Source organism: Microtus oregoni, unplaced genomic scaffold (genome assembly GCF_018167655.1).
Source record: "Microtus oregoni isolate MIOR12 unplaced genomic scaffold, Mior012 000036F_ref0000092, whole genome shotgun sequence".
NCBI lineage: Eukaryota > Metazoa > Chordata > Mammalia > Rodentia > Cricetidae > Microtus > Microtus oregoni.
The window spans coordinates 18,516,078-18,532,132 of NW_024543095.1; the positions used below are offsets into that span (position 1 = coordinate 18,516,078).

The 16,055-nt window shown below is 45.3% G+C and overlaps 1 protein-coding gene across 2 annotated transcripts; it reads left to right on the top strand.

Moving 5' to 3' along the window:
- Positions 1–273: 273 nt before the first annotated feature.
- On the top strand, positions 274–15,916 carry Epcam (epithelial cell adhesion molecule). 2 transcript variants are annotated; one of them, XM_041631249.1, is made up of 9 exons: positions 276–461; positions 3,996–4,103; positions 4,589–4,829; positions 6,674–6,739; positions 7,822–7,885; positions 9,297–9,398; positions 10,946–11,149; positions 15,157–15,201; positions 15,477–15,916. In XM_041631249.1, the coding sequence occupies exons 1-9, from the start codon at positions 386–388 to the stop codon at positions 15,516–15,518; spliced, it is 948 nt and encodes a 315-aa protein (XP_041487183.1). In that variant the 5' UTR covers positions 276–385; the 3' UTR covers positions 15,519–15,916. The 2 variants fall into 2 exon arrangements, with proteins under 2 accessions (XP_041487184.1, XP_041487183.1); XM_041631250.1 differs by lacking the exon at positions 3,996–4,103 and having other exon boundaries at positions 274–461.
- The last annotated feature ends 139 nt before the right edge of the window (positions 15,917–16,055 follow it).

Sequence of the window (16,055 nt, forward strand, 5' to 3'; positions counted from 1 at the left end):
GGCGGTGTTCGTTATTTATTGTCTTTCGGTCCGGGAAGCTCTCGGTTGGACTGGCTATCTCTTTCGGCTTCACGTCCAGTCTCGTCAACATCCCGTCCGCGACATCCGGTCCTTCCAGGGTACCCAGGCTCGTCCCCGCCTCGCGTCCCACACTGCAGCGCCGGGGAGGCTCACACCTGGGGAGGGGGGCGGGGAGTGGGGCGGGGAGTGGGGCGGGTGACTCACCGCGGGGTGGGGCCCGGGGGCAGCAAGGCCGTAGGTGGCTCCCCGCCCCGCCGCGCGCCCAGAGCGCTCAGTCCCTCGGCCGCTGCGCAGCGCGGTCTGTCCGTCCCCGGAGCCGCTCCGTGCCGCAGCCCCCGCGAGTCCCCGCCGCTCCGCGCGCAGCATGGCGCCCCCCCAGGCCCGAGCCTTCGGGCTCCTGCTCGCGGTGGTCACGGCGACGCTGGCCGCGGCTCAGCAAGGTAATTGTGAGGCGGGGACCTGCAGCGGAGGTGTTGGGGGTCCTGTCGGGCCGGGGATGGGGAGGGGACCTCCGGGTGGCCCCGAGACCCGACGGCGCGGGCCGGACCTACGCTCGGAGGAGGCAGAGCTGCGGGATACCAGGTGGGGGACATGGGACCTGGGGTCAGGGTGACGGAGCGGCCACCGGTGGCCCGGGGTCCAGCGGCTCCAACTTGGGGTTCCAGGTCCCAAAGCGCGGGCCTTTGTCGCTGCGACCCATCCGGTTCTCCCTCCTTCCTCCCGTACCTGCGGCGGTCCCCGGATGTGGGCCCCGGGAGGGGACAGGTAGCTCCCCAGAGGCCGCTATGCACCTGCGCGTCGGAGGCGGGCCTGCTGGGACTTACCTGCCGGAGGTGTGTTTTTCCTTTTCTAAGAACCATGACTAATGTTTATTGTAGGAAGGATAGATATAAACTGTAAGGATCTTTTTAAAAATCCAAAATCTTTCCACTCTTAAGAATTCCCTCGTTAAAAATTGTGCATATTCGTGGTTTCGGAATACAAGTAGATTTATATCGTGATCCGGCATTCATAAAGGAAGTTTTCCACTTCCTTTTGTCTTTTATTTGTGTGTGTGTGTGTGTGTGTGTATGTGTGTGTGTATGCGCGCATGGAGTCAGACAACTTGGGAGCCAGTTCCTTCCACCACGTCGGTCCTAGGACCCAAATTCAGTTGGTCATGGGCCTTTATCTCCTGAGCTTCCGCGTTGCCCTCGCTTTCTTTACTCCTTATGAACTGTACTTAAACTGTGAGTGGACGATCTGTAGAGAGAAGGACATGGCGTTTGATCCTAGTTGTTCTTACTATAGAGCTGACCGTGACTTATGATTTATTTCTAAAATGGTGTCTGGAAACGGAGACAATTGAACAAAGCGCGCTGGAAAGAATTCTTCCTTTGGTTTCTTCCTAGTTTTTAAATTAAATATAGTTTAGCTTTGTTTCCTGAAAAGGATTTCGTTCTCTACCAACAGAGGTGGCCTATATTCACTAATTACACTTTAAGTAACACAGTTTGATCAATTTATATTTTTCTAACTTCAATCTGGGACTAAATTGAAGATTGAGGACTGGACTGTAGAGTACTGGCTTGGCAGACCCTGGGCTTGATCCCTAACACCCCACAAGCCAGGTGTGTGTGTACCTGTAACCCCTAGCACTTGAGAAGGGGGAGCAGGAGCTTCAGCAAGTTCAAGGTCATCTTTAGCCTGGCAAGGTGATGGGGTCTAGCCTGGGCTATAGGAGACCCTGTTTAATAAAGAAAAAGATTGAATAGAAACCTATTGGGCCCCAAGGCAGGCTTTCCTTAAGAAAACTGGGTAAAGGAGAAATAAGAGGGGAGGGTCCATAGATCTCAGACTTGGAACTGAAAAGTTAAAGGAATGACCCGGGTGTAAGGAAAGGAAGCCGGGCGGTGGTGGCGCACGCCTTTAATCCCAGCACTTGGGAGGCAGAGGCAGGCGGATCTCTGTGAGTTTGAGACCAGCCTGGTTTACAAGAGCTAGTTCCAGGACAGGCTCCAAAACCACAGAGAAATCCTGTCTCGAAAAAACAAAACAAAACAAAAAAAAACAAAAAAAAAGGAAAGGAAGCTTCAGTCCTAAACCCAGCACTTGGGAAGCTGAGGCCAGAGGGCAGTAGTGAGCCTGGGCGGTAGAATTAGACTCTTTCAGAACGGGAGGGTATTGCTGAGAGAAGGAAGGAAAAAAAAATTTTTTTTAAACGACAGAGCCATTAAAATGACTCAGTGAGTAAAGTTACTCCTGAGTTAAATCCCCAGGACCCACAGGTAGAAGGGGAGAATGGGTTCCCCACGTCAGCCTGACTTCCACATTGAACTGTGGCAAGTGTGTGTGTGTGTATGTGTGCACACACAAAATATATAGCTAAATGCACAAAGCAAATAGGTAAACGTTAGCTTTAAAAAAAACGAAAGCCTTGGATTGCAAAAGCAAAGCTGATAAGATCTTTAGAGTGCTGTATTTAAAGCTTTGTTTATGGCTGGGCCAGTGGTAAAGGCAAGCCTAGCAAGGGTTGAAGAAGGCCAGCCAGGACTGCATAGTCAGGAACAAATGACCAGCTGTAGTGGTACATGGGTGTGATGTGATCCCAGTCCTTAGGAGGCTGAAGCAGGACGCTTGTGAACTTGAGCCTAGCCTGGGTTTCCTAAGCAAGACTCTGCCTCAGAAATAAAATAATTAAAAAATAAAAAGTAATCCAGCAGCAACAAACTTGTCCATGGGTAGTAACCTCTCTTCCTAGCACTCAGGAGTCCGAGGGTACTATAGTTTGGGGACAGTGAATGAAGGTGCGTGGATCAGCCTGCAGACCAGAGTTTGATTCCCAGAACTCTAGAGTTCTTAGAAAGTTTATCCTTTGACCTCTGTAATACACCACAGGGTGCCCCTGCTCCAAATAAGTTAATAATTGTAATACATTTAATGGAGAGAATCTTTAAACCTTTAAAGGAGGTTTGACCTGGGCTATCTCAACAAAAATGAAATACAGGCCAAGGGTGTAGCTCATTGGGAGGGGTTAAGTTAGCATGAGTGGGGCCCTGGGCTTTATTCTCAGCACCACCCCAAATTATTCCTCCCTTGGGGCTCCTCCCAGTCTGGGGAGTTCTTGGTCATATTTCCTTAATATATTTTTGTTTGTTTGTTTGTTTCTCAAGACAGGCTTTCTCTGTGTATCCCAGGCTGCCCTGGAATTCGCTCTGTAGAACAGGCTGACCTCGAACTCAAAGAGATCTGCCTGCCTCTGTACTGCCTCCCAAGTACTGGAACTAAAGGTGTGCAAGCCCCCCCTTAATAAATCTTTTTTCTTTTTTTTTTAAATATTTATTTATTTGTTATGTATACAATGTTCTGTCTGTGTGTATGCCTGCAGACCAGAAGAGGGCACCAGACCTCATTACAGATGGTTGTAAGCCACCATGTGGTTGCCGGGAATTGAACTCAGGACCTTTGGAAGAGCAGGCAATGCTCTTAACCACTGAGCCATCTCTCAGCCCCCCCCCTTAATAAATCTTAATTCATGTTGCTCCCCCCAAAAAACCCAACATACAAAAAAAGTGGAAGTGGGAATACACAGGTTAGACGTTCTAGCGGCACAGACTGGGGAGCATAGACACGCAAGCACTAAGAGTTTAACTGTTGTCTCCACCATGTGGGCTTAGAGGTCGGGCTTGGTGGCAGGCACTGTTAACAGAGAGCCATCTCCTCACCAGCCCCAGGCCAGCCTCTTCCTCCTCCTCTTGTCCGTTTGCTTGTTTGTTTGGAGATGGGGTTTCTCTGTGTAGCCCTGGCTGTCCTGAAACTTGTTCTGTAGACCAGGTTGGCCTCAAACTCAGAGATCCTCCTGCCTCTGCCTCCCGAGTGCTGAACTGAAGGTGTGCTCACACCTGGCCCAGACCCACTTCCTAGAGGCATGATTGATTGACTGAACGAGTTGAGGGTTGTAGCTACATTTTAAACTAAATTTTTACATTTTCTAGAATGTGTCTGTGACAACTACAAGCTGGGGACAGGCTGCGTTTTGAATGAAAGTGGGGAATGCCAGTGTAAGTCCCTTGGCACATCGAATACTGTCCTGTGCTCCACATGTGAGTAAAAGATTCTTATTGCCTGGACATTTAATCTTGATAATACTTTCTAAATTGAGGCACCTTAAAGTTTTTTGTTTTGTTTTGTTTTTAAACATTTATTTATTATGTATACAGTGTTCTGCCTGCATATGTCCCTGCAGGCCAGAAGAGGGCACCAGGTTTCATTACAGGTGGTTGAGCCACCATGTGTTTGCTGGGAATTGAACTCAGGACCTCTAGAAGAGCAGTCAGTGCTTTTCACCGCTAAGCTTTCTCTCCAGCCCTTGAGTTGAGTTTTACTGGCTCTAATCCAGCTGTGTTATTTTGTAGAAATTATCCGACTCAAGGTTCTTATTTCCAGCAAGTAAATTTGAGTGTGGGAAAGTGGAAGGGATTATGAAATAATCTTTGGCCTGGGATTATGACATTAAATTAAAACATTTTCCCCATGTACATGCGAAATCGTAGTTACTTTTCAGTTCGATGTTATGTTTTCTTTTCAGTGGCATCCAAATGTTTGGTGATGAAGGCAGAAATGACTCACAGCAAGTCTGGGAGGAGGCTGAAACCTGAGGGGGCGATCCAGAACAACGACGGCATCTATGATCCCGACTGTGACGAGCATGGGCTTTTTAAAGCCAAGCAGTGCAACGGCACCTCCACGTGCTGGTGCGTGAACACTGCAGGGGTCCGGAGAACCGACAAAGACACGGAAATAACATGTTCCGAGCAAGTGAGGACCTAGTGAGTGTTTCTTCTTGTTGCTGTTTTCATGCTGTTCACATTTGCTTACTTAAATCTAGGTTTGCATATGAAATAAGATTGTGTGGTTTGGAATTTTAAAAAAAAAGCTAGGAAAAGCTGGCATGGTCACAAACACCTGTAAGCCCTGCGCTCTGGAGGTGGGGGTAGGAGGATGAAGAGTTCAGGGCTAGCCTTGTCTACACAGTGAGTTTGAGGCTAATCTGGGTGAGCTGAGATTCTCTCTAAAACATAACAAGAAAGGGGGAAAGGGTATCAAGTGATAAGTGTGACCATCCTGTCCCATTCCTCATAAAACTGGTGCCACCACTTTTGAGTTGAGTTTTATTGGCCCTAATCCAATTGTGCTAATTTTATTGGCGCTAGACCAACCGTGTTATTTTGTGGAAATCACCTGGTGCCTGAAGCTTATCTTGGGCAGTAATTAAGTGTGAGAAAATGGGAGAACGCATGAAATAATCTTTGGAGTGATGTGACTTTAAGGTTTTCCCTAATGCACATGAAACGGCAGCTATCTTCAGTCTGACGTTGTTTCCAGAACCGGTTTATGAATTCCCTCTGTAGATAGGTGGTCTAGGTTTATGAATTCCCTCTGTAGACAGGTGGTCTAGGTTTATGCATTCCCTCTGTAGATAGGTGGTCTAGGTTTATGAATTCCCTCTGTAGGTAGGTGGTCTAGGTTTATGAATTCCCTCTGTAGATAGGTGGTCTAGGTTTATGAATTCCCTCTGTAGATAGGTGGTCTAGGTTTATGAATTCCCTCTGTAGATAGGTGGTCTAGGTTTATGAATTCCCTCTGTAGATAGGTGGCTCTAGGTTTATGCATTCCCTCTGTAGATAGGTGGTCTAGGTTTTACAGAGATGGTAACGTACTGATGCCGTTTGCCATTCAACCTCTGTCCCGCATTTTGAAGTTGGATTAGTGTTAAGTGAATATAAATGACTTAAACTGTATTTACTCATTTATTGTGTTTTAAAAATGAGCTGTTTGGGCCGGAGACAGAAGTGGTAGAAAAGCTGGAGGTCAACCCCTGGCATGGTGAGGGGATAGGAGAGAGGCCAATGAAAACAAACGAAACCCACTCAAGCTTGCTTAAGCAAAAAAGATTACTGGAAGGGACAAGCAACTGGAAAGGCAGCAGGCCCAAAGTCTGCACTTTGTTTCTTCCGACTTCTGGAACCGTGTGGTCAATTGTTTCTCTCTGTCTGTTTCTGTGCTCTCTCTTTCTCTCCTCCCCCTCCCCCACCATCCGCCTTCATCTCTTTCTGATATGGTTTCATGTTAGAATCTTGGCTTGCCTCGAATCTGAGTCATCTCTTGCCTCTGCCTCCACAGTGCCAGCTGGCACCACCATGCCCATCCGTTTTGTCTTTTCTCTGGAACAGAGCCAGCATGGCCAGCTTAGCCTTGACTTCAGTTGACCTCACGTCTAGTCATTGTCACCAGCAGGTCAGTATTAGAAAAGGTGTTACTTGCTGGATGGTGGCGGCACACACCTTTAATCCCCCCATTTGTGAGGCAGAGGCAGGCAGATCTCTGTGAGCTCGAGGCCAGCCTGGTCCACAGAGCGAGTTCCAGGACAGGCCTCAAAGCTACAGAGAAAGAAACCGTATCTTGAAACCAGCCTTCCCTCGCCCCTGCCCCCCACAAAAGAAAAGAAAAGAAAAGAAAGGGTGGTTCCTTCTGGGTGTGTTTTCTGTAAAGAGTGTGTGAAGTATATTTACCACACTTTATTTGTTCTGTTAGCTTTAATTCTATTTTGGTATTTAAATATTTGCCTCTTTGGAAAACAGCATAAAAGACTGTCAACCATTTTGTCTTACAGCTGGATCATCATTGAACTAAAACACAAAGAAAGAGAAAACCCTTATAACCTTCAGAGTCTGAAGACGTAAGTACTTACATATATGCGAGTGTATTTATGCACCTGGATGGTAATTACATACATGGTGCATATGATGCCCCTTGACAGAAAACCACGTAAGTGACATTGTGTCTTTCTCAGTACTCATATCAGGAAATCATGATGTCCTTTGTTCCTTTACAAGCCGTGTCTGCCAGATTTCTCCATTGTGAAGTTCAGACTGACACTCAGCAAGCAGCTCTAGCAACGGCTGGTGCTGGCGCAAACCACTTACCACTATGATAGTTGGAAAATGATATTAAAATTATACAGCCTAGGGGCTGGAGAGATGGCTCAGGGGTTAAGAGCACTGACTGCTCTTCCAAAGGTCCTAAGTTCAATTCCCAGCAACCACATGATGGCTCACAACCATCTGTAATGGGGTCTGGTGCCCTCTGCTGGCCTGCAGGCATACACACAGACAGGATATTGTATACATAATAAATAAATAAATAAATAAATAAAATAAAATAAAATAAAATAAAATTATACAGCCTAGCCACTGTTGCACACCTTTCATCCCAGAGGCAGGGACAATCAGGTCTCTGAGTTTAAAGCCAGCCTGGTCTATATAGCAAGTTCCAGGTCAGCCAGGGATACACAGTGAGATCATCTCTTAAAAAAAAAAATAATAATAATAACAGTCCTTTGATGTGGGATGTCCTTCTGTATATGTGTTGCTAATATTGTTGAGGAATAAAGCTATTTGGGCCAATGGCTTAGCAGAGTAAAGCCAGGAGAGAAAACTGAACAGAGATGTATAGAGAGTAGGCAGAGTCAGGGAGACACCTTGTAGCTGCCCAAGAAGCAAGAGGTAACAAACTGCGAGTCTTGTGGTAAAATACAAAAGAGTAGACATGGGTTAATTTAAGGTGTAAGAGCTAGTTAGAAATATGTATGAACTATTGGCCAAACAGTGTTGGAATTAATGTGTGATTATTCGGGTATGGGCGGCCAGGAAACCAAAGCAGAGTCTCCCTTTACAGTTCTTGTCTATCTGCCTAAAAAGTAGAGGTTCTATTATGTGTTACAATTTCTTTTCCCCAAAGAAACTTTTAAATTATTTGCAGTGCACTTCAGGATACGTTCTCATCTCGATACAAACTGCATCCAACATTTATCAAAAATATTCTGGTAAGTTTGTTTGGTTGGTTTTGTTTCTTGGTTAATAAGTTAGCTTTAGCAGCAAGTTGGTAGGTATGGGTATAAACAGCAGCCACTGATCCCCCCATACCCCCCCTCCCAACAGCCTTTTGCTATCCTGGAAATCAGAGATCCTCCTGCCTGTGCCTCTGAGTGCTGTTGAAGGCGTGCACCACCCCCTGAGACAGCCAGTGATTTTCAGTGGTAGCTAAGTGGATTTTAGCAACAGTTTAAATCCTGGGCACTTAATATGGAACCCAAGTTGCCTTCCTTCCATAGACTTTGAAAGCCTCAACTGCCCCTGAGAACCTGTACTGTCTCAACTATGCCTGACGTATACTGTCCTTATCCTGTAGGGCCTCTCTGTGACTGACTGCCTCAGCACATACTGCCATGGACTGTCCTTACCCAGTGTCTTGCTTTCCTGTTCCTCTGATAAAATGTCCTGAACAAAGCAAGTTAGGGAGAAAAGGTTTATTTTACATGTGTGCATGTTGTGCCTGTATGTGTGTATGTATGTGTACCACGTGCGCCATGTGTTTGCCCAGTGTCCCAGGAGTTCAGAAAAGGAGGTGGTGTTATACAGATGGTTAGTAGCTAGGAAGAACAACAAGTGCTGTTAGCTGCTGAGCCATGTCTCCAGCCCCCAAAGAGTTTATTTCAGCGGGGAAGTCAGTGCAGGAGGAACGTAAGCAGCCAGCCCTGTCCACAGTCAAGAGCAGAGAGAATGAATACATACACGCCTTGACCACCTCTTTCCCTTTCTTTTCATTCAGTCCAGGCTGCAGCCCATGCCATGATGCAGCCCACGGTCAGTGTGGGCTACACCACCTCAGTTGACATAATGAAGATAATCCCCACAGACTAGCCTACAGTCAACCCGATCTAGACAGTCCCTCATTGAGATGGTCTTCTCAAGTGCCTCAATGTTTGTTCTAGTTGACAATGACAGCAAACCACCCTACCCTGTTAGCCCTTTTCTTAACTCTTAAAAAAAATGTTTGTGGGCTGGAGAGATGGCTCAGAGATTGAGAGTATTGCCTGTTCTTCCAAACGTCCTGAGTTCAATTCCCAGCAACCACATGCTCACAACCATCTGTAATGAGGTCTGGTGCCCTCTTTTGGCCTGCAGGCATACACACAGATAGAATATTGTATACATAGTAAATAAATGTTTTTTTTTTTTAAAAATTGTTTGTATTGCTATTTTAGTCTCTTAAGATAGATTGGAACACCTCTCAAAGATTTTTTTAAAATTTCCAGTGATACATTTAATTATTCACCAATGAAAAGAGCTCCTGTGGGAATAGATTATAGAAGATCAAATTCTAAATATTCTGACTGTTGACCAAAATTTTCATATATTTTAATTATATTAATTTATATTTTTTACTCCTCCCAGTATGAGAATAATGTTATCACTATCGATCTGATGCAAAACTCTTCTCAGAAAACTCAAGATGATGTGGACATAGCTGATGTGGCTTACTATTTTGAAAAAGATGTAAGTATAAACTATGTTTATGACTGATTGTTGCTGTTTTTTAATATTTATTATTTTTTTATTATATATACAGTGTTCTGTCTGCATGTGTGCCTGCAGGCCAGAAGAGGGCACCAGATCTCTTTACAGATGGTTGTGAGTCACACCATGTGGTTGCTGGGAATTGAACTCAGGATCTCTGGAAGAGCAGCCAGTGCTCTTAATCGCTGAGCCATCTCTCCAGCCCCTGTTTGTTTGTTTTGAGACAGGCCTCTCTCTATAGCCCTGGGTGTCCTGAAACTAAAGGTATATATAGACTAGGCTATCCTTGTAGTCACAGAGATCTGCTGGCCTCTGCCTCCCGAGTGCTGGGGTTAAAGACATACACACCATGTCTGGTGTTTGTTCCTTTTTGAGACAGGCTCTCATACAGTCCAGGCTGCTGAGCTCTGTGTAGCTGGCTTTGGACTCTTGATCCTCCTGCTTCCGTGTCCTAAGTACTGGGCCCTATTAAAGAATAAAGAGAAGTAGCCATTCGTGAAAGGAGGTGATGTGAAATTTGCTTTCCAGAAATGAGCTTTGCAAGGCGAGGGGCCATGCAATCATGGGGCTGTGACTGGGCTATGAGGTAGGGGTGTTAGGAGGGACAGTGCATGATTCCGGAAGCCGCTTTGTAGAAACGTTTGGTGTTAGGTGGGGCTGGAGAGATGGCTTAGCAGTTAAGAGCACGCACTGCTCTCCAGAGGACCAGCGTTTGATCCCCAGCAAGCACATCAGACAGCTGTCAACTGAAACTAAATTAAGAATAAAAATAAACCTAAAGCAAATGTAAAATAGAAGAGTCGAGATCTACCCTGGATGGCATGGCATGGGGAGCAGGCCGACTCAGGAGCCAGGGAGTCTCCTGGGGACTGGGGAGTCCAGTCTGGGAGAGTGGCATCTGAGTGGTTTGTTAGGAGCAGCAGTGATAAGGAAGATGTCAGTCTCCGGTTTAAAAACATTGATGTAAAAGCCAGAGGTGACAGTGCACTCTATATCCTGGCACGTAGGATCCTAGCACTCTGGAGGTTGAGGCAGAAGGACTAAGGTCAAGGCCAACTATTTATAAGCTTATGTTTTTATTTATTGTGGGTTTTCTTATTGTTCCTTATAGTGTGTGTGAGACAGAATCTTACAGCAGCCCGGTTGACCTAGAATTCATGGTAGAGGGTAGGCCTCCTGCTTCAGCCTCCCAAGACTTAGGGTTACAAATGAAGGACATAATACCGTAGTGGGAGTCATTACAGTCAGATGTTTCTTTGAGGTTTACTTTAGAATGCGTGGGCCTGGGAGGTGAAGCCACAGAAGAAGGAATGTTGTTGCTATGGGTGGGACCAGGCTTCGTTTCCACTTCAGTGTATGACACTCCTGCAATAAAGAAATAAGTGCTTCAACATCTCACTGGCTCCGGGATCTCCTCAAAACTGGAAAGCTTCTTAGCGGTTTTCCTCTGGCACGTAACTGGCATGCGATCATCGGTGCCCACAGCTGCTTCTTGTAAACGTTTTCCATCGTTTCCTCTGTTGCAGGTGAAAGGGGAATCCTTGTTCCAATCTTCTAAGAAAATGGACCTGAGAGTCAATGGAGAACAGCTTGATCTGGACCCTGGCCAGACCCAGATTTACTATGTTGATGAAAAGGCCCCCGAGTTCTCAATGCAGGGTCTCACGGCCGGCATCATCGCTGTCATTGTGGTGGTGGCTTTAGCAATCATCGCGGGGGTAGTTGTGCTGGTGAGTACAGAACCAGTCAGGGCTCGCTGAAGGGTTGTTCTTACGGGTGAGCGCCAAGAACTACAGCCATGTTTCCTGGGCAGCGCCGTTCACGCCTTTAATCCCAGCACCAGGGAGGAGAGACAGGCGGATCTCTGTGATCTACAGAGATCTACAGCCTGGTCTATAGAGTGAGTTCTAGGACAGGCAGAACAGAGAAACCCTGTCTCGGAAAACCAAAAAAGAAAAAAAAACTATCGACGTTTGAAAATGTTAGTGAAGGACTGTACTGCATCTCTGGTTCTTTTTACACAATAGCCAGTTTCTATAGTCAGAAAGGGTTACTCATAAGAATAAACCACCTCATGGCCTGGTTCCAGGGCCTTCAAGCAGCGGGTAGCCTTGAGTCCTCTGCAAGGAATTGGGCGCTCCTGCCAGAACACAGTAGAGAACGCCCAAATGTTCAGAGCCGGTCAACACAACACTTGTTTTTGGTTTTGGTAGTGCTGGAGCACTGAGCTCAGGCTGCAAGTATTCCGGGCTATCACTATATCACTGAGCTATGCCTTACCCCAAAACAACACAAAAATCAAGAGTAGTACATGTAGCAGTGATTCTAAATAAATAGCAAATCTGCACTGGGTACGTGGCCATAATCCCAGCATTGGGAGGTGAAAGCAGGAGTATTAGGGGTCCAAAGAAGGAGCTTTATCCCAGGGCTTTAAGGGTGCTTGGCATCAGGTGTTCTCATCAATATCAGAATTCAGAAATCAATCTGAGTGGGGTATGATGACATAGTTGTGTGTTGCAAGTCCTTGAGAAGCTGAGGCAGGAGGACCAAGACTTTAAGGCCAGGGCCTGGAGAGATGATGGATCAGTGGTTAAGAACACTTGTTCTTGAAGACGACCTGGATTTAGTTCCCAGAACCCAAGTTCACAACCATCTGTAACTCAGTTTCAAAGAATCTGACTGATGCCTTCTGGCTTTTGTAGGTGCCAGGTACTAAAGGTACTAGGTATCATGCACACAAGTACGTAGAATAAAATAAGTAAAAATCCCAGGTTGGGGAGAGCATTAAGGCTAGCCACAGTTGCACAGCAAGATCTTATCTTAAAAATCTCTACTGCCGCTGGGCAGTGGTAGAGCACACCTTTAATTCCAGCACTTGGGAGGCAGAGGCAGGTGGATCTCTTGAGTTTGAGGCTAGCCTGGTCTACAAATAAGTTTCAGGACAGCCAGGTGTGTTACACAGAGAACCCCTGTCTTGAAGCTCCACTGCCCCCAGATAAAGAAAAAGAGGGGCTGGAGAGATGACTCCGTGCTTAAGAGCACTCACTGACTATGAGAGGTCGTCCTGAGTTTGCAGTGACTCACAGTCATTCGCAATGAGATCTGGCTCCCTCTTCTAGCCTGCAGGCATACATGCAGGCAGAAGACTGCATACATAATAAATAAATAAATAAATCGGTTTTTTTTTTTTTTTTAAGAAAAAGCAAGATTTGAAGGTGAATGACATTTTGATTTTAGTTCAGTGTTGTTACCACACTTGTTCCCATCTGATAAAAAGAAACATTGAATTTCTCTTTTACCCTCTGGGGGCTGCCTATGTTACCCACATGTATGGACAGGCATGTGAGGGCATGGGAACATGAAAAGAGTTGGGCAATGCACTTCTTTTCAAACGTGAATTCCAGATGAATTACCGGATAGAATGGAAAAGATAACATTAAAGTAGTAGAAGGAATGTTGATATTTTGCAGTAAAAGAAACCATGTAATGCAAGAAACTTAAAATCCATAAAAGGATATACTAATACTTATTTGAGAATTAGATTTTAGGGCCTCATATGGTAGGCAAGTGCTTTACCACTGAGCTATCTCAGCACCTCCAGCTGTCTTTTTTTTCTTTTCTATCGACGGGACAAAACACACGACCAAGGCAACTCACAAAATGAAGAGTATATTGGGTGCTCCTGCTCAGAGTTCCAGAGACCATCATGGTGGGGAGCGTGGCTGCAGGCAGGCAGGCAAACAGGCAGGCATAGCTGAGAACTTACGTCTGCTCCACAATCACAAGGCAGAGAGATGGTGTGGACACACCTAATCCTTCCCAGCCAGCCAGCTCCACCAACTTTGGACCACACATTCAAGCATGAGCCTCTAGGAGCCGTCCTCATTCAAACCTCGCATCCGCCTTTTCTTTTTCAAACTCTAGCTAGCCCTGGTCAGCCTCAAACTCTAATCTTAAGCCTCAGCCTTCCAAGAGCTGGAATTTCAGGTGTGAGTCATAACACACCTAGCTTTTTCTTTGTGTATTTTTATTTCAGGGTTTGTTTGTTTTCTAGCAGTGCAAACAGATTTAACAAAAAGGGTTCCAAGGGGAGAAATACCTTTATTTATGTGTTTGCTTATTTATGTTATTTTTTTATATGTATGTGTGTGGTATGCTTGGGTGTATGTGTTCACATGTGTGGTGTGACATTTTGTGCAAATGCCCATGCCCTGGTGTGTGAGTGCATATGGAGGCCCAGATTAATGCTGGGAATCTAGGTTGGCGTTGAATTCCTAGGTTTGGTTGACCATCCCACTTTCCTGGGACTGTAGGAATGTTAAATATTTTAACATCTTGGGCTGGGCTTAGTGGCACATGCCTAAAGTCCTGATCCTCAGGAGGCTGAGGTAGGAGGATTTGAGAGTGAAGTTGGTTTAGGCATCTACCAAAAGGAAAAAAAAAATCACATTTTCATGGTAAAGATATTGAAAAGTAAAAAAGTAGAAGTCGCTGGCCATGGTGGCACACATGGAGGCACTCTGGAGACCGAGGCAGGTGGATCTCTGAGCTCCAGGACAGTCAGAGCTACACAAGAAACCCTGTCTCGAAAAATCCACAACAAAAATAGAAATAAGCCAGGAAAATATTTATGACACATAAAATAAAATGGATATATGCTTAACAAGTAAAGAATTCTTACAAGTTGATGAGGAAACCTACAAAAATGGCAACCGGGCTGGCCGTGGTAGAGCGTTCGTGCTCAGGCCTGGGGACAGTTTAATCCTGATATCACAAGGTGGCCAATGAGAACTGACTCCTGAGGGTTGTTCTTCCGCCTCCACACACAGAATGGAAATAAATGCAACAAAGCTAGACATGGTGGCATATACCTATTCCAGCAAGGGGGCTGAGGCAGGAGAATTAAGAAGTCAAGGTTCTAGGTTATGTTTTAGAGCCTTGTCTTAAAACAACAACCTCCTCCCTTTCATTAAAAATTGGTAATAGGTAGGGATAGTTTAAAGAAGAGGAACTCAGTTGGCAAATAAACACACAGAACAGACAGAAATGGAAACCAAAGTAGAAGTTCAATAAAGAAGCTTCACTGAGCGTGGTAGCACACACTTTCAATCTCAGCGCTCGCTCGAGGAGGCATCAGAGTTTGAGGTCATCCTGGTCTCCATAGTGAGTTGTAGGCCAGCCAGGGCTACATAATGAGACCCTGTTTCAGAAGAACTAAGCAGCCAACCAAAAACCAAGAAGCACATTCAGGGTTATATATTATGTTATCTTTAACAATCTAGAAGCAACCTGAGCTCATTATCTGGAGAATGGTTAGGTAAATGCATACATGAGACATTTTATCTGTGCTCAGTTAAAAGCTTTTGCTCCAGAAGGATACTTATGGTATTGATATAGCTCTTCAAAGAATTGGTTCTGAGCCGGGCGATGGTGGCGTACGCCTTTAATCCCAGCACTCAGGAGGCAAAGGCAGGCGGATCTCTGTGAGTTCGAGACCAGCCTGGTCTACAGAGCTAGTTCCAGGACAGGCTCCAAAGCCACAGAGAAACCCTGTCTCGAAAAACAAAAACAAAAAAACAACAACAACAAAAAAAGAATTGGTTCTGTATGATCAGTTTTTAGACACTCTGCCCCAAACTTGTACACATGTGTTTACATGGGTTCAAAGCACAGAAGTTCATTTTGGCCACTTTTGTCTGAGTAGTAGTTTCTAAAGCACTAAATGTTTTTCTTTCAGATCATTACTACGAGGAAGAAATCAGCAAAGTATGAGAAGGCTGAGGTAAGCGGAGAACGGGATATGCTGAATGTCTGTCTTGCAGTAGCTACCACCTCTTCTTAATACTTAAAAAAAAAAATGGACGGTGGTGTCCCACACACACTTTTAATCCTAGTACTTGGGAGGCAGAGGCAAGTGGATATCTGAGTTCGAGGCCAGCCTGGTCTAGGTCTACAGAGGGAAACCCTTGAGGGAGCGGGGTGACAAGCAGAACTTTTCTGAATGGAGAATTGGAAGTTACTTACATGTGCTTGCATGCTCCTCCCTTTCTGTTGCAGATAAAGGAGATGGGTGAGATCCATAGAGAACTCAATGCCTAACTGCTCTGCTCCGAGAATGGAGCTACCAGAAGGAGAACTGGCAAAAGATCGCAGTCGTGGGACAAGATGAAGACCTTTCAAGGGTTACTGTCCTGTTAGTTAACACCACGTCTTTGTTTAATAGTGAAATTTATACTCATAAATACAAGCAGCTTGACATTGGCATTATCAATCTTGAAATTAGACAGATGTCTTATATATGCAGGCCAGTGTGGAGCTCAGAACTTAGCCTGCATAGTTAAAATAATTTATGCTTAATATCGAGAGTGCGTGTCACAGACATTCCACGGGAGAATATGATGACCAGTCTCATTTTCTGATTTAAGCTGCCTTTCTATATACCCGAGTCTTGTACATAATAAACTTTTTTTTAATGAAATAAAACATTTTAAAACTGAGTTCTAAGTTTTGAGTCAAACTTCCTAGCATATGCATATATTAGATAATAAAAGTTAAAATTCTCTGTGCCAAGTGGCACAAACCTCTAATTCTTGCTCTTGGGAGGTAGATCCTAGAGGATTAGGGTTTGCGGGGTAT